The sequence below is a fragment of the Citrus sinensis genome, chromosome 4 (assembly GCF_022201045.2).
Source record: "Citrus sinensis cultivar Valencia sweet orange chromosome 4, DVS_A1.0, whole genome shotgun sequence".
Classification (NCBI taxonomy): Eukaryota; Viridiplantae; Streptophyta; class Magnoliopsida; order Sapindales; family Rutaceae; genus Citrus; species Citrus sinensis.
This window is the reverse complement of record NC_068559.1, coordinates 17,482,397-17,499,887: the sequence shown is the minus strand read 5'-3', so window position 1 is coordinate 17,499,887 and position 17,491 is coordinate 17,482,397. Positions and strand designations below refer to the sequence as shown.

Sequence of the window (17,491 nt, the reverse complement as noted above, 5' to 3'; positions counted from 1 at the left end):
GAAACTTTCACAAGGAGACAAGAACAAGCCTTACGATTATGTTTCATCCGGCACTATAAATATTCACTTGACACGGTAAGCATCAAAATTATGGTGCACTTTTACCAACATGATTCCTGGGTGATTTAAAGGTCACTGAAATTTCAATTTTCACTGGGAGCGTCTTGGCTCTCACTGACACCTTCAACAAAGACATTAGCCCAGAGAAAAAAAGTTATTTGATATTATCGCTTAACATACAGAACATTTTAATCTCACCCAGGAATTTCACAACATACGTAACATTTTAACAGAAGTTCTCTAATTCAGATACATTAAGATCTTTTTGACATTTCTCAAAACTATTTAAACCCATCCTTAAATCTCATACCTATGTCATGTTCTTCTAGTATAATGTATCCAATATTTCTTATAAGTCAGCTGAATAAGTGACATGCTACACTAAGAGATCCGCTGAGACATGAGGTGCAATGCTATCCACTTAGTTAATTACTTGCTTAAGAGGTAATGCATTGGGATCCAAATGCCAAGAGTCTTCAGGAATACCATAAATTGCAGTTCCTTGCACTTTAAAAGCAGGGATCTTGTGAGAGAAGCTGAACATCTCTGCTTGTGAAACTGTACAAGTGATATCAAAACCATCATTTTGCTGTCTGTGGAAGAAAGTCAGATTATTCTCTACCTCCACCAGCCTAGCCTGGATATTGTCATCCCAGTTTCATCTAACAAGTCTGATAGAATTTCAACTATGTAATAATGGTAATTCTTATAATCATTTTGCTGCCATTCTTCATTCCAATCCTCGTACACAGCCCAAACTTCGCCTTTTTTTGGGTAAATAATGAAGTGTGGCTCATTCTCAGTTACAGATCTTTCATATTCCATGGAATGAGAAAAATGTGACATCTTCAGTATGACACTGGTTTTGCCAAGTTCAAACAAGCCACAAGCGATGGGTAGGTTTTTCTTCTTCCACTCAGTGTCCAGATGAAAAACTGGTAGAGGTTCTAAGAATGTGACATATACTTGTGACGCTGAAATTACCTCGACTATTTGGACGTATGGTCGTGGCATGTTCTCCTTTCCACAATATACAGCCCACACTTGACCTATGGCAAAGTCAACCGGGGACCAAGTGTGCTTCAGAAGCTGGCTGTCTGCACTTGACTCAAATGAAGGTAAATATTTGCTAGGAGTGAATCCAGATGAGGAGTCTAATTTTTCTTCCACTGAGATAATTTCAGTAGAAGTACCATGAACCATATCATCAGGCAAAGCAGATTGGTCAAGCTCAAAGATTGCAGTACCAACTTTGCCATTGTCTCCACCCAAAAGCCTGTAAGCTGGTATATTGTGAGAGAAGATATACAAATGATTGGAAGGAATCTGATAAATCACAGGATATTGTCCAATTGTTTGTCTCTGAAAGACACTCCTGAAAGCCTCAACCTTCTCCAAACACACAACATGTGCACCAGAAGTTTTTGAAAAATCAGATAGCATTTCAACCAAATCAAATTTACATCCTTTTAGTTTTTGAGGATCATTGGCCCATTCGTCGCAGTTCCAATTTTCATAAAGTGCCCAAATTTCACCTATTTTGGGGTAAATCTCAAACTGATCCTGTGTCCCTGTATGAACAGGGGAGCATTTATGGGAAAAAATCATTGGACTTTCCAAATCATGTACCACTGGATTTAGATCAAAGGAACCACATCCAACAGGCAAGCCTGAAAAATACCATCTTGTCTCACTTGGTCTAATTGGTATTGGTTTCAACCATGTGACATGGAGTTCATAACTGTCATTATAGTTAATTAGAGCATAACAGTAACTTCTGTTAACATTTGCCTGAAGATGCGCAGCCCAGATCTGCCCCGCTTGGATATTTTCCAGTTTTCGGTTGTTCTCAAAATTGTAGAATTCCTGGTTAGACTTTCTCAAAGTGATAATCATCGGGTTTGAAATTGAATTATTTTCTGAATGGCTAGCTTGATATGTAATTAAACCAACTTGTTCATCTGCGTCACAATCTCGTAATGGAAACAGCCCAAAATTTCTACTGTTCTTGGAATTCACCTCTGTTGAGTTACTTTGTTCAATCAATCTGCCTAAAATGTGGCAAGAAGAAGTCCTGTCACATGTATACGTACAACCTCCCAAACTATGCTTCAAATCATATTCAGATTGCTTTTCTTGGTCTGAGAGCTTGGAGAATGCATCATGTAGAAATTGTAGAGCCAAGTCTGTGCCAGGAAAATCATCCCTTATAGGCTGCAACGAGGTCGAAGCTTCTGTAAGGGCTTAAGGAGCTCAAAAATCCAGCTTTTATTAATCTCAGAATCTGATAACTTAATACCAGCAGCCAAGAGTAGCATGTCACAGGCAGATAGCATTGAGTCTATGTCATCTAGTGCTGGATAAAGCTGCTGAGCTGTGAGTAGCTTGTCTCTAGCAAAGTCATAATCCTCATTATGCATCATAAGTTTAGCAACCCATATTTCCCTCAGGGCCATTATTCTATTTTCGTCCATTTCTCAGTTATTCAACGTCATTTTTCAAGTCTCTAATTGATTCATTAGAACATCAGAACATGATATCTATAGCAAACAAGTCAGCTGAATATTTGCCTTGCTTTCTGGGCTTAGCTTCAAAACAAACAAACGTATCATTACTGACTGCATGTATCATTTTAAAAATGGTAACAAACAATATCACAGGGAAGGAAAAAGATCAGAAATTAACATCATACCAGCAAAGAAATCAACATATCGGAAAATAATTGTTGCCTAAAGAAGGCTTGATGAGGAAGGAACACAAACTTAACAACCTATGGAAATCATTATAAATTCATATTTAATCAAGAAACATCCAAAATTTGTATCCACTCATCAGGACGCATGAGACCACAAAATTTTTCATCTTTCTTTGCCGAACCAACCGTACTTCAGTAAACTTCTATCACATTATATTTTTTGTAACTACTTCCCTGATTCTTGACCACTCTACTTAACACGGTTCAACTAATTAAGAGCGATCCCAGCTACTGAAAATTTTAAGCCATCTACAGCACATTTCCTATTAAAGTCTTTCCTTTAGATTGGTCATCCCAGATTAAGAATAATTTGCAAACTGCAGTGAACAATTTCTCTGGGTCCGATATTACTTAACTCATTTACTGAATTATGTTCATCACTTTCAGAGCTTCCATGGATTAAATGATTATGCATCTGCACCATCACAGATGCCACGAACTCAAATTAGGTACCCCATTAAACATTTTCTATGTATTAAGAATTATCTATGATAATCAAGACAACCAGTAAGAACCCTAGTATGCGTCCACCGTGTACTATGAAAACCAAGCAAACTTTGCTCTGTCAAGTTTCCAAGAAAAGTTCGATTTTTTTTTTTTTAATGACTGTAATGAAACAATGCAATTGAATAATATACACACATTTGATGCTTTTACATTTGCTAGAAATAGAATCAAAAGAAAACTACTTGTATCAATAAGATAATGCAGTAGGAAAAAAAGGAATCAAAGTTGACTCACCTTGTGTCAAAAATTACTCTCCCAAACAAAACCCCACAACACTTTAATGGAAGAAACGTAATGCATCATGAAACAGACATAAATCTGTGTAGTTTCACCTTTTTTTTTCTTTTTTTAATATTTAGTACTATACGTGGACGCAGCTTTTGCGGAGCGTGTCTTACACGCATGCCGCCAAAGTGCGACTAAGGTTCGTTTCCTCTTTTTTTTTCATGGACCCCACAATCTCGAAGCGATTTATTATTTAATTAATCAGTAGTTAATTATTGCGAGGATTCTCCCACGTTTGGCAAATTTCAAATAAAACGACACCGTTGCATTGACAGTCAAAACGGCTTTTTCTTTTTCCCAAAATGACAAATAAACTATACATTTGCTAGTACAGACTGGAGAGAGAAACTGGAAGGCGGGTGATTTGTTTTTTTGGTTTTTTTTTGTTTTTTGTTTTTTATTTATTTAGTGACAGCCATGAAAATTCGCAAACACTTAAGAAACAAAAAGCTCCTTCAATTGCGGCCATTTAAGCCAAACACAAAACGCACTAACAAAAGAAGAAAGAATTAATAAATAATTCTTAATTGTTATCTTCTTTTAATTTTCTTTTATCTTCAGAGAAGAAGAAGAGAGAAATTCATCGTATCGATTCTAAAATGCAGTTCACGAAACTTGACGATTCTCCTATGTTTCGGCAACAGGTTCCTTTTTCTTTTCTTTTTTTTCTTTTTTTGTAGTCTTTTTTTTGTTATCAAATTCCATTTTGTTCTTAACTGTTGTTTTAAGCAAAATCTTACTTGATTAATGCTTCACTTTCATGCATTTCAAAACGATGCGTTTTAGGTTGCGCAAGTGATTTTTATATTGTGTTAAACTTGTAAGGAGGGGGGGGGGGGTAGACAGAAAAGCTTTTGAATTGCTTTTGTTACAATGCCATTTTATATAATGAGAAGATGTTTAAGTTTTATGTTGTTTAAATTGCATACAAATGACAGTGGATTTTCCTTGTGTATTATATTCGGCTTCAAAATATTTAGAGAGTGAGTGCCCTGATAATATACTGTTTGGCGAACAGATACAATGTATGGAGGAGACTGATGAAGCATTGCGAGGGAGATGTTTAAAGTTTTACAAAGGGTGTCGCAAGTACACGTAACTCTACATTCCCAATGCTCTATTACGCTCTTTCTATAATTTTGAAGTTGGCAGGTATTTTAAGCTTTTAGTATGCATTTGATTGTGTATTTGTTCTGGGAGACTAATGATCCCTAGCTGAAAAATCGAGACTCGTAATATCTTCTATGGCCTCATGTTTATAGTTTACATTCCCTGAGCAACCTTTTTCTCTTTTTCATTCTAAATGCAACAAAGTTTGCAATGAGGGGGCAGCAGTCCTCATCAACAACCTGCTAGCTTCTTCTTTTTTAAGCTTCGGCCACTCAACGGTTTGAATACCATGAACGGATCAAAAAACTTGGAGAGGGAGAAGAGAAAATTACATAAATTACGAGAAATTTGATTATGCTTCAATTGTGTACAAAGAACAGCTACTAGGATGAAACAACTTTTATTGGTTAAATTATCAGTCATCAGAATCATTCGAAGTACTGATTTGTGGACAGAAAATGCTACATTGGAAACAAGAAGAGAACCATAATCTGCTTTAGCCAGAAAATGACTTCCATCCTCCTATAAAAATTACACCATTGGAAAATGTCTCTCTCAATTGAAATTTTATATCTGTGCGGTCAAATGAAATTTCACTGCAGACAATTACTCACTGGAGTAGAAGGTTCCTGACTGCTTCTAACTCTTAAAATTGTTGAGTGGCTTCCTGGAAGCTGGAATTCATGGCATCTCTGCCTCCTTAGGCCAGAGCACTCTGGGGATTTCTAAAATCAGGATCAAAAGGCTATTGGATTGTAAAAATTCCTTATATTTGGTCTGGAAAACGTTTGTTGATGAAAGCTTACTGGTATCAGATGCAATACAATGTTATTTCCAAAAGTGCCAATTGCAGAAATGTTATGGCCAGATTACTTTCTCGACCATCATATTATTTTTTGCTATAAGTTTTTATGTTCATCGATGTTCTTACACAGTCATCTATAAATATCAGAGAAGGGCTTGGAGAGGGGTACGATGGCGATATTGCTTTTGTAAGTGCTCTTGAAAGTTTCGGTGGTGGCCATAATGATCCTATTTGTGTTGCTCTTGGTGGTATGTATTCCTATTTCTGCCCCCAGGATATGTTATGAAAAATTTCCTCTTTTGGCATGTATGCGTAGGTTTAGCTTTGAGAATGTGTTTGAATTAATTGGTATGTGTTTTTGTTCTTGAGTTGTACAAAATCATTGCGTCAAAAACTTGTTTAAAAGTATAGCACAACTGAGCCCACCTTATTCAAGCTCTGTGTTGCCTGAAATTTTCTCTGCAAGCAACTGAGCTTGGAGTGAGGATTTTGTTTGTTTAGACCATTGGATGGGCCTGAAAGAGCTTTTAACAAGCTAACTACAGCTGCTTGATTGCACTTCTATCTGACACATCTTTTTTTTCTGGGCCGAACTTATACAGTAATGTTGTTGCTTCAACTGGAACTTTCGTTCCATGTGGCCTTTGTTTTCATTCAAAATGTTTTAAAGGAGCTTAACAAGTAGCTCAATATGTTTAGTTCTGTTACTACTGAGAAACTTAATGTGTCTGCAGGCCCTGTCATGACCAAATTCACAATTGCTTTGAGAGAAATCGGTACATACAAAGAAGTTCTTCGATCAAAGGTAGAAAATCTTGTGCTCTTATCGTTCTAATATGCATGCGACGGTTTCTTGTTTCTGGTGCTCCTGTAAGACTGCAAAAATTTGTTATGACATGTCATCCTGATAATTGAAGGTCCTGTCCCTTTTATAATGCGACTGCTGTTGTTTGAAAAAAGAAAAATCACTGCAAAGGGCTATTTGGACTTCTATTTGTACATAGCTGATTCGTACTAAACGAGTTCCAAATTAAGTTAGTCTGCGCTTCAACGGCTTGTTAAACCCAAACTCATGCTAGAATCCAGACTATATTAGACAATTGTCAACTGAAATAGACTGAAATCTGAATTTACAAATTTTCAGCTGTTTTTGTCCCTTAAATTCTGAATGAATGGAGCAATTTTACAAGAAATAAATAATGACCCTCTTTAGTTAGTTTCCAGAGAAGGCAAACATTACTGATTAACTTGCATTCTTGCATTGTGGCCATCATTAATTGAGTTAAAAATGCTTCTAACAACCCTTGGTATTTTTCCTTCTTGTAAGTTTCTAGTTTCTCTTAAATGCATGAAGCTCAAATTAGAAGTAAATTTCTGTGAAAAAAAGGGATCATCAAATACAGGATTGCCTCTTGATGTAACCTGGTTTTTCCCAGTCCTTGGTCTTTATTTAGTTAGTTATCATGTATGTTTTTCTTGTTTCTCTCCTGCCAATAATCATTAAAGAAAACAATGAATTTTTTTTTTCGCTGTCTGATACTTTCAAAGCATTTCAATGAAATGTTTGGAATTTCCTGCTGTAATAGAGAGGCCATCACATGCTCCTGGTTAAAATTGTGGGTCATCAGTTAATTTGTAGCTTGCTAGATTTGAGCTTTACTATTCCAGTGAAAGATTTAGGAGACATGGGGAACTTGATTGATTTCCTCTGCTGACATCCTGTGATTGGCTTTCTCAGGTAGAGGATATGCTGAATGAAAGGTTACTGCATTTTGTCAATGTTGATCTGCAGGATGTTAAGGTATTTTGTACACCTTATGCAAGTTTCTGTTCTTCGTAGTTTTGGAAGTCAGAATCTATTTTGTGTATCACTGCTCTGTGGACATAAACATGTGTCCAGTTTTGATTAGGACATGTTGTGGGAGACACAACAACTCCCAAAATCTAGGGGTGAAAGCATGCTGAGATTTGTGCTTGTTTTGTACATTGAATAGTAGATGGTGGGGGGAAAAAAGATATGAAGAATGCAAGTTTGAAAGTTTTATGTTTATAATTATATGGGTTATGCACAATATGATATTGTTGTTTCAGGATAAACCCACATAGTTTTATTCTTGCATTTTTCTGATATAGGACAACCTCTGTTGAAATTAGAATTTATTAAGGTGATATTTTTTTTTCCTTATTTAAGCTGGATTAGATTTTATTTTACTTGTATGAGTGGGATAAATAGTGGTAAATTTGATAATCTTATTTGAGTTGGGTCTTTGGCAAATATAATTAACACCTTATTTTTAGTTTTCAGTTACATCATGAATAATTATTGAATTAAAGAGTTATCAAGGCCATGAGATTGGATGGACACCACAGTTAAGTCCAACTTTGATTCCAATCGTAAGATTCGTTTCCATGGAATACGTTTAGCTCATTTTAGACCAAGCCCACCTGGTTTTGTTCTTAAGTTTTCACTTTATTACTCAGATTGGTTGGAAAGTTATAGGCCGTCTCTTTTGTGATAAAGATAATAATTTTCATTTCACTGATTTTCTATAAAGCTTTCAGAACTTGCTGAAGTTCATTTATGAAATTGTTAAGACATTGTCCTAAAGAACCTGAGTGCTGCATACAGTGTTAATGTGATGGACATTATATTTCCACATTCTAGATTGTGCACATGCATGAAGGTGATCCCTTCTCTTGCATACTGAGTTCCATCCTTAAGACAGAGGCCTAAGCTTGACGGGGCTTAAAGTATCTTATGATATCATGATTAATCCCATGAACACGGTGTTTTAATTGAATTTTCAACTCTATATCATCTCAGTGTCTAACTTTGTATGATCAATCCGCTGCTTGAGGTCATAGACTTGAAAAAATAGATCAATGCATCTTCCTAAGAAACAGATAATGAATGGGATTTTTATTTTTTATTTTTTGGGACAATCCTGTTGGTCATCCTATTGGTCACTAAAGAGATTGATAAGAAACAACATGTAGTCTTCATTCATTTTAAGATCACACAATTTAGCACCACATGAAGAACAATAATGATGCATTTTATCAACACTTTTGTGGGATGGCCAAAATAAATTGCATCCTCGAGCTTTTCATTGTCTGACATAAAACTTAATTCCTTACCCAATATCTTTTCTGTTTCCATGCCTTCATCTTTTTGTAAGAGAAAATTTGTATATTTTTGTGCATACACATTGCATCTAAAAAAATAGGTATGTTTATACATATGGTAGTAGTAACTTATGTGTTGTCTGATTTTCTCATTTCTTTTTCGTTTTTATTTCATTTAGGAAACAAAGAAACTTCTATTAAGAAAAAAATACATGTACAAAAGTGAACAAGGTGTTGACAAAAAAGAATCCCTTAAGATTGCAGATCTACGCAATAGAATACTGATCAGATTTTATAAGTAGTATAGGATCTATATGATTATAAGATTTCGCCACCCCAAAAAAAAAAAAAAAAAAAAAACACAGAGTTTCTATCTGTATTGCACATCCACAGACTTTAAACTTGCCCTTTGCTTCATTGCCTTTGTAATACAATGTTAAAAAAGTTGTAATTACGAAGATTTTTATTTCAAGATAACAAACTGTGAAGTTGGTCTGTTTCTATTCTCCAGTTTAAGTCCTCTATTACACGGTACCTAGAGTTATAATCTTTTTAGATTTATTTTTAACATTAACCATTTCGAATTATAATTAGCTCCTTCTTTGATTTGTTCTTATCTTTTTATGAGTTCTATTTTCCGGTTGTGTTTCCAAAGAGATTCATTTTTCAGTACTCTCAAATTGGTGCAGGAGGCCCGAAAACGTTTTGACAAGGCTTCCCTTATATATGATCAGGTGGATTCCAAATCACAAGAGTTGATAATTTGAGAACTTATTACTTGTTTGAGTACTCTTCTGTATTCATGCTTGCTCACTTTCTCCAGAACTTTTCATATATTTTTGCATTGCTGATAGATATAGATTCTCGCTAGCATCAACATGCCTTCTATCCTTGGTGATTGCACTTTGATTTATAGTCATGACTTTCTTGAAATTTCATAGGTTGACACATATATAATATGTTTGTGTATATGTATGTTCCTTTTAAGTTTGTTCAAATATCTCAATGGTTCAATAAATTATTTGGATAGTTTAGAATCTAGTTAAAATATCTATGGGTTCCCCTGAATATTTTTTTAATTTAATAAATGTACCATGCACATATTGACACATTTGTCTTCAAACTCTTGATTGCAAACCAAAATAAGAAGAACAATGGAATTGGAAGAAAAGTTTCTAAATCTACCTGATAATATGTTCAATATAGAAAAGTTTCTAAATCTACCTGATAATATGTTCAATATTTGGATTCTTATACTAGGTTCTGTGAAATCGAGAAAGGGATCTTTAAGATAGTCCTAATTTTACTATAAAATCATCTCGAGTAATATGAGCATCTTGAGGTTCGTTTCAGAAAATTGGAATAGTTTTACAATGAACTTGTGGCTAACTTGTATGGAGAAATGTGTCATGTTGGTGCTATATGGCCAGTATCTTCTTTACAGTGGCATTCAATGGTGATGGTAATTTTGTATTGCAGGCACGTGAGAAGTTTCTTTCATTGAGGAAGAGCACAAGGATGGATGTAGCTGTTGTCATAGAGGACGTATATCAACTATTTAAAACATAACTTATGTTTGTTCTAATGGATAGATTGATTAGCTAATTGGTAGTTTACACAGGTACGTTTTTAAAATTCTAATTTGGTTGAGATTCCAGGATCTTCACAATGCAAGAACCTCATTTGAGCAAGCTCGCTTCAATCTGGTACATTTATTTTAACAAGGAAACTCGGTGCAACTAAGTAACTATGTCGTCTAGGGTAGGCAACTCTTATATATTGCATGCTTTTCCATATTCAGGTTGGTGCTCTCTCTAATGTTGAAGCGAAAAAGAGGTTTGAGTTGTTGGAGGCTGTTGGTGGGACAATGGATGCTCACCTTCGATTCTTCAAACAGGTACAATATGATTATGAGCTCAAAAGTCAGCCTCCTCTTCCCATAAGAAATAATATACTTGCGTAGCTTCTGAAACTTTGTTCCTCTCAGGGATATGAGCTGCTACATCAGATGGAGCCATTTATTAACCAGGTCTGATTCTCTAGTTTTGTTTTCTCTGAGATGGTGTGAAATGCTATCTTTTTTACTTAATTAACCAGGTCTGACAAATCCACAAGGACTTTATCGTCAGTACCTATAAATATGAAGGGAATCATCTCTAAAGCCCTTTGGATAATGAAATCATAAACTTTCATTCACTGGTTGAATATATTTGGACTATCAAATTGGTACCATTTTGGTCTAATACCTTCTCAACATCAACATCCCGTGCAGTTCTAGCAATCCTTTCTATGGATAGGAAATTTTCTAGCCAAACTGAACGAATGGAAAGATAGCCCTATAATTGTTAATAAATAGCCTGCAGGCACTCAATTCTTGTTACTTTCTTTGGTTATGACTTGTAACTTCTCAGTTAGCCAGACACTGCAATAAGCCCAGCACTTTCTGCTGATCTCCTGTTCCCTTGAATGTCTGCGCCGAGTGGCACATTGTCTCACTGTTGGCTGCTAGCAACAAAGTTGTCTTCAATTCCCCCTTTTTCGTTGTAAAAATATATATTTTTTCTTTTAAATTGGTCAGTGTTAAATTTTTGGCTGTTGGGTTTTCAGGTTCTGGCTTATGCACAGCAATCAAGAGAATGTTCTGACTATGAGCAGGCATCTCTTCATCAAAGGATGCAGGACTATCTTAAGCAGATTGATCGAGAAAGTAGGCAATGTTTAAATGGTTCTCTTGGTTCTCCTAGTGGAGACGATGTAAAACCTTTTCCAAGGAATTCAAATAAATTGATAGAGGCAGCTATGCAATCTGCTGTGAAAGGAAAGGTATTTTCTGATTTGATTTTCGATTTTTTAGACTCAACTGCAGTTGTTTCAACCTTTACATCTTTAAGCCAATGCTACAAATTTTCAGGTTCAAACCATTAAACAAGGGTATCTCTCAAAACGATCATCAAATTTGAGAGCTGACTGGAAAAGAAGATTTTTTGTACTTGATAGTCGAGGGCTGTTGTACTATTACCGTAAACCTTGGAGCTGGAATTCAGTGAGTTGTTGGCTGGAAGATTACTTGTAATTTAATTAACTGGACAATCCTTCTCTTCAAGTCTCCCCTTCCATGTTAAATGTGAGTATGCAATTTCAGGCAGCTGGGAGTCAGTCTGCTATACAGAGAAGTAATCCCTCTGAAACTAGTCAGGGGTTGCTGAGTCGATGGCTTTCTTCCCATTACCACGGTGGTGTACATGATGAAAAATCTGTTGCACGTCACACTGTGAATCTTTTGACCTCCACAATTAAGCCCGATGCTGATCAGTCAGATTTAAGATTCTGTTTCAGGATCATCTCTCCAACAAAAGTATATACTTTGCAGGTATCCGTTCAACATCCAACATGTGCATAAAACTTGTGAATTCATTATGGAACCTGGAATCCAAAGTTGAGGGTAATTGTTTTTGCAAATACTTACTGGATCATAGGAATATGTCAATATTAATCAGCAGATCTTATTTGTGTTTCCTTCGTAATGTAGGCAGAGAATACTCTGGACCAAATGGACTGGATCGAAAAAATAAATGGAGTAATTGCTTCCCTACTAAGTTTCCAAACACCTGAGAGGGTAAATGTTAAGCATGTTATCATTATATGTAGTCATTGATATCTCTAAATTATCTGAATTATCACAATTCTATTATACGTCAGTGTCTTTCTTCTGGTCCTAAAGAAAGCTTTGATCGTTGCTTCATCCGTGAAAGTGGCCTCTTGGTGGATTCCCCTTATGTTGATCAGACAACAATTGAGGAACATGCATCTAAAAACATTACCGGTGGAGATCATTTGCATTCATCAAAAAGTTTGGGTGACCTGGAATATATTGTTAAGAATGAGAAGCCAATTGATTTGTTAAGAAGAGTATACGGGAATAACAAGTGTGCTGATTGTGGTGCATCTGAACCAGATTGGGCATCCCTAAACCTCGGTGTTCTTATATGTATTCAATGCTCTGGTGTTCATCGTAATCTTGGAGTTCATATATCAAAAGTAAGTCATGAAGGTTTCTTTAGGGGACCTCACCTCTTTTCATGTTCAGGGATTGGTAATTTTCATTTAAATGTTTCCTGAGGAAAACCACATGGATTGCATAGGTCATGAGGAAAACCACATGGATTGCATAGGACGTTTAAATTGTGAGGCTTAAACCTAATTGAAAGTCTCCTTCCATTTTTATTTTTTATTAATGCAGCTCTCCTTGATAAACTTCAATGCAGGTGAGATCACTGACACTTGATGTTAAAGTGTGGGAACCATCTGTCCTAAATTTGTTTCAGTCACTGGGAAATATCTATGCAAACTCAGTCTGGGAGGAGTTGTTGCGTATTGGAAATAATTCCTTAACTGATGAGAGGCATATGGGGTAAGTGATGGATACCTTGATCTGATTGCGAAGTTTGTTTCTGTTCTAATAAGTTGTTAGTTCTGTGGTTTAGCTTTTCGAGGACTGACAAACAGAAACGGTTTATTGTGAGAAAACCCAATCCTGATGATTCCATTTCAGTAAAAGAGCAGTATATTCATGCAAAGGTAACACTACAAAGAACTCAATTTCTCCCTTCTCATTTCCTCTTTCTCTCACAACGGCTTATAGCTTATGAATATTGTTTGCCTGAACCAGCTTCTGAAGTTAAGAGAACTCTATTTGTTGTATTCAATTATAAGCATTGTTATATTACCCATTGAATATTCTTATCCAACCAACTGCTTGGTGATTTTGATTTTTAATCACATGTAATTTCTTCAGTTTTTTATTTAATGAGAAAAAGAATCTTAAAAATTTTAAAAAAGATATGACATTAATTTGGTTAATCAAAATATGAAACCTTGTGAGCTAGTTTGATTCTTCTTGCTCTGCTTTCTGTGCTTGATTTTGGTAGCTTCTTTCTTCCATTTTTTCTTCCACCCACCTCTTCTCTTAGTTGGTAGTTGAATAATTGGCAACACATTTTTATACTTACAAGTATACCCTCTTGTCACTTCTAAAAATAACCATAGATTCCCCATCACCTCATGACCAGTTGGCTGTCCTTTTATGGATACCTCTGCTCTGCTTTTTTTTTTTTTAATATTATATAAATATAAACCAAGCCCCTACCTAACTCCGGTCAGTCCGGTGTGTCCCAACCCAAGAGGAACGAGCATCATGGATTCTTAGTTTAATGTGCTCTTCTCGCGGTTCTTGATATTGATCATTTCCTCCTTGTTTTTTGACTTAGCTATTAAATCCAATGACTAGTTTACTTGCATTTTCCACTGACATGTATCAGTCTCTCCACCAAGTTTTCAGCTGTTTGTTTAAAGTTATCAAGTTTCTACATTCACCCGACCTCCTTTTACAGTGTGATAAGTTTTGTGGTTTACATGCATCTCTATGGTAAAAGTATATCATTTGGGACCGAGAGTTGATGGTTTTCTCTACATGCAGTATGCTGAGAAAATTTTTGTTCATAAGAGAAAGGACCATCACCACCTTCTTTCAGTGGCACAGCAGTTGTGGGAAAGTGTCCGTGATAATGACAAGAAAGCAGTTTACCGCCATATAATCTGCTCTGAACCAAATGTCAATGCCATCCATGGGCAAGCTTCATATGGTAAACGCTTGCCTTTGGCCACTGTGATGGAAATGGAAGAGCATGAAAGGGATGATAAAAAAATTGATTGCTTTGATGGTGACACTTTGGATGATCCTTTGAGCTATTTGAACTCAATGCATAGAAGTGGAGATGAGCTCATAGAAGAGGCTTCTGATGGCTGTTCACTGCTTCACCTTGCATGTTTAAATGCTGACATTGGCATGGTGGAGCTTCTCCTACAGTATGGTGCAAAAATAAATGTTTCTGATTCAAGAGGTAGAACGCCGCTGCATCATTGTATTATCAGCAGGAAACCCGCAATTGCGAAACTGCTACTTGCAAGGTAATTCTTCATTTTCTTCATGCCCTTTTGTTAAGTCTCCAATCAGGAATTTTTTTTTTTCCCTTTTCTTTTTTGGGTCATTGGGGATGAGAAACAGAACATTTTAGTAAAGAGGCAAAACTTCATAATTTAAATGAACCAGAGGTACACACAAGTCTGAGTATGGACATCTGCTAAAGACAGCCATAAGAAGTAAGCTCTTCAAAACAAGAATCATTTGACTCCTACCTCCAAATTATGGTGAGTGAGAAACAAATGAATGTCAGAAGGTAGAAGCTTTGATGCCTTTGGTGCCCATAAGAATGCAAGAAAATCAGTTTAGTCCCAAAAGTATTTGACATCTTTTTCTCAAGACTACTGAAAACACCTCTTGATTTTATCCAACCAAATTATCCACAAAACTGCTGCTATCCTATAATTCCATCAAATTGAGACTTTCCTAGCTTCACAAAGTGCAGAAGATTTTTCAAGTAGCAAGGAAATACACAACACAATGAACACCCAAGACAATGTAGCAGTTAGAGCTTTTTACACGGAACCCCCATCACACACCCTCTCCCCTCCCATCCTCCCCCGAGAGCCCAAGTATCATATATAAACTTGGAGGAAAACATGAAACAGAGGATCTGAAAGAAATTACAAGATACCCAAGGAGTCACTAGTCTAACTTGTACCATATTTCCTATGACTGGTTAACAGAATTGTTATCGGGTAGAGGGCTGCATAACCCTCAATCTGCATTTTCAGTTCCAAAAAAAAATAATAATAATAAAGTTTCAGCCCCTTGATGATGATTAATTTATGAAAAAAGAGGTTTCAGCCTCTCAAGATGATTAATCAACCACTGTACTTCAAATATAAGGATAGTGGCATAAAGAAATCCTATGCGGTCAAGAAACCAAATCCCCTGCCAACCTAAGTATTGTGTTGGGAAAAAAGTCGTCATAACCTTGAGAAATGATTTCTCAAGGACTCCGATTGGGCTCTCTGTTCTGACCGATTGGGCTCTCTGTTCTGACCAAATTTTGGTCCTTCCCATTGCTATCAACAAGGACGGAGCTAGCATACACAAGTGGGGGCAGCTGCCCCCAGTTGATTATAAGATCGTACATTGCATCCATTATTTAAGCCCCTGCTCTTGTAAACTTAATTGAAATGCCCCCATGACTTGAAGAATTTAGCTCCTGTCTTCATGAACTTAATTGAAATGCTCCCAGGAGTTGAAGTTGTGAACCATTATATTGAATTCATTCTGAACTTGCCCCCCTGTAAACTATATTTCCAGCTCCGTCTCTGCCTATCAATGGTAAATTTGCTGTTGGTGTCACCTTCAAATGGGCTTCTCCATAACCTTATGTTTGACATTCAGAATTAGCTGACATTTCTTTTTCTCAAATTCTGTTTCTTCTGACTTTTTATCTAATTCTTCCAGCTTTTTAGTAGGATTTCTTTCAAAGAAAATGTAAGAGACTATTGTGGCTGTTAGTTCTACTGAGTAGCCAATATGCTCATATGCGCCCACATTAATTGGTTGTTCAACCAATAATGTTGAGAGCATCAATTATCTTTCATGACCATTAGAGTTTAGCTACCCTCACTGAACCTTTTGATAAGTTAAGCTTTGAAATGAATGGTGTCTCTGTCTCTTAATGGTTGATCAAGTGGATTTGTGTTCAAATCACTTTATTGTATTAGTTAAGTTATAGCACAGCTCGTTGAAGCTGTTAGTACCATAATTATCTGTTTTATCATTTATCTCCCCTTTTTGCAGGGGAGCTGATCCACATGCCATAGATGAAGATGGTAATACTGCACATAAGCTCATATCAAAATCTGACCTCCGTGACAATGAGATTGTCACTCTCTTAACTAGCACAAATGGATGACGCATTAAGATAGGGGGAAAAAAAAGGAGATTCCAATGAAAAATGGGGAGACAAAGTAGTCATACTGGCTTCCAGGAAATATTTGTAATTTTGTCATTCGGATTGAAGACAATAAGAGGGTTATGTTCAACGAGGCTCCTTTGTAGGTTTTTTTTTCAGCCTCCAGGATAAATCTCATAATCTTTTGTTAGGATTTAGGTCCCAGTACCCAAGACATACAATATCACATGATAGGGAGATCAAACCAACTGCACCAGTCAAATATGTAAATCGAGCACTCGGAAGTTGAAAGCAGAAGTCATCCCGTTTCAATGGCTGATCGTCATCAATTTTTTCCTAGAAAAGTATATTCATATGTCTATACGTATCATCTGTTCTTTCTTCAAGTCTTGAAAACCTTCTGGTGGATCATGATGTTGAAACACGAAAATATGTAAAGCTAAAGTTTGGAACACGAAAATATGTACAGGTAAATTTTTGTTACACCTAAATCTGTGTAATTGCAGTGGTTCCCCGGTGGCCACTGGCCAGCCCAGGAGTAAAAATTGGGTTCATCTCGTATTGTTTGTTCAATAGACTTTTGGGTTATGGTGGCTGCTCCGACGAAAAGCCGGAACCCAGAATATTTTATCTGTGTTTACTAGTTCTACTGTTCTAGAATCTGGCTCATCTAATGAGCACGACTGTAAAATGGCAACGTTTAATTTTACCGTCTGGCAGTGCTCCCTCATTATTAAAAGTAACACTAAAACAGATGAAATTAATTAGATGCAAGTTGCAAGTTGCAAGTTGCTGCTCTCATAACGCAACAAAAATCAATTCTCATTATTAAATCTTCAGTCTCTTACAGCAGAGAAATGTTTATTCATTATAGAGCCTCATGTCTTTCTTATTCAGCCGCATCTCTTTTAATTCTAAATTTCTAATTAATTAGTTACAACGACTATCATACTTAAAATAAACTACGTAAAAAGAAAAAAGGAAAGAAAA

At 36.2% G+C, this 17,491-nt stretch overlaps 2 protein-coding genes across 4 annotated transcripts; one reads left to right on the top strand and one right to left on the bottom strand.

Moving 5' to 3' along the window:
* Positions 1 to 132: 132 nt before the first annotated feature.
* Positions 133 to 3,679, bottom strand: LOC102628855 (uncharacterized). 3 transcript variants are annotated; one of them, XM_006485037.4, is made up of 2 exons: positions 3,557 to 3,679; positions 133 to 2,648 (listed from the first exon to the last, which is right to left on the bottom strand). In XM_006485037.4, the coding sequence occupies exon 2, from the start codon at positions 1,954 to 1,956 to the stop codon at positions 679 to 681; it is 1,278 nt and encodes a 425-aa protein (XP_006485100.1). In that variant the 5' UTR covers positions 1,957 to 2,648; positions 3,557 to 3,679; the 3' UTR covers positions 133 to 678. The 3 variants fall into 3 exon arrangements, with proteins under 3 accessions (XP_006485100.1, XP_006485099.1, XP_052295150.1); XM_006485036.4 differs by having other exon boundaries at positions 133 to 2,638; XM_052439190.1 differs by having other exon boundaries at positions 133 to 2,643; positions 3,557 to 3,673.
* A 280-nt stretch (positions 3,680 to 3,959) lies between these two features.
* On the top strand, positions 3,960 to 17,055 carry LOC102629316 (ADP-ribosylation factor GTPase-activating protein AGD1). The gene is made up of 19 exons (XM_025101451.2): positions 3,960 to 4,251; positions 4,626 to 4,702; positions 5,670 to 5,770; positions 6,257 to 6,327; positions 7,261 to 7,323; positions 9,338 to 9,382; positions 10,128 to 10,193; positions 10,307 to 10,354; positions 10,450 to 10,545; positions 10,636 to 10,677; positions 11,256 to 11,471; positions 11,560 to 11,691; positions 11,791 to 12,018; positions 12,178 to 12,264; positions 12,348 to 12,686; positions 12,914 to 13,059; positions 13,133 to 13,226; positions 14,125 to 14,615; positions 16,387 to 17,055. Exons 1-19 carry the CDS (start codon positions 4,207 to 4,209, stop codon positions 16,499 to 16,501), a joined length of 2,502 nt encoding a protein of 833 aa, XP_024957219.1. The 5' UTR covers positions 3,960 to 4,206; the 3' UTR covers positions 16,502 to 17,055.
* The last annotated feature ends 436 nt before the right edge of the window (positions 17,056 to 17,491 follow it).

What these genes read in the sequence shown, in the direction of transcription:
- LOC102628855 (XM_006485037.4), bottom strand. Translation starts at nt 1,956, where the DNA reads ATGATTATCACTTTGAGAAAGTCTAACCAGGAATTCTACAATTTTGAG.
- LOC102629316 (XM_025101451.2), top strand. Translation starts at nt 4,207, where the DNA reads ATGCAGTTCACGAAACTTGACGATTCTCCTATGTTTCGGCAACAG. An exon ending in TAGCTGTTGTCATAGAGGAC is followed by an intron (nt 10,194 to 10,306) that starts GTATATCAACTA and finishes TTGAGATTCCAG; the next exon opens with GATCTTCACAATGCAAGAAC. An exon ending in TTGGAGTTCATATATCAAAA is followed by an intron (nt 12,687 to 12,913) that starts GTAAGTCATGAA and finishes ACTTCAATGCAG; the next exon opens with GTGAGATCACTGACACTTGA.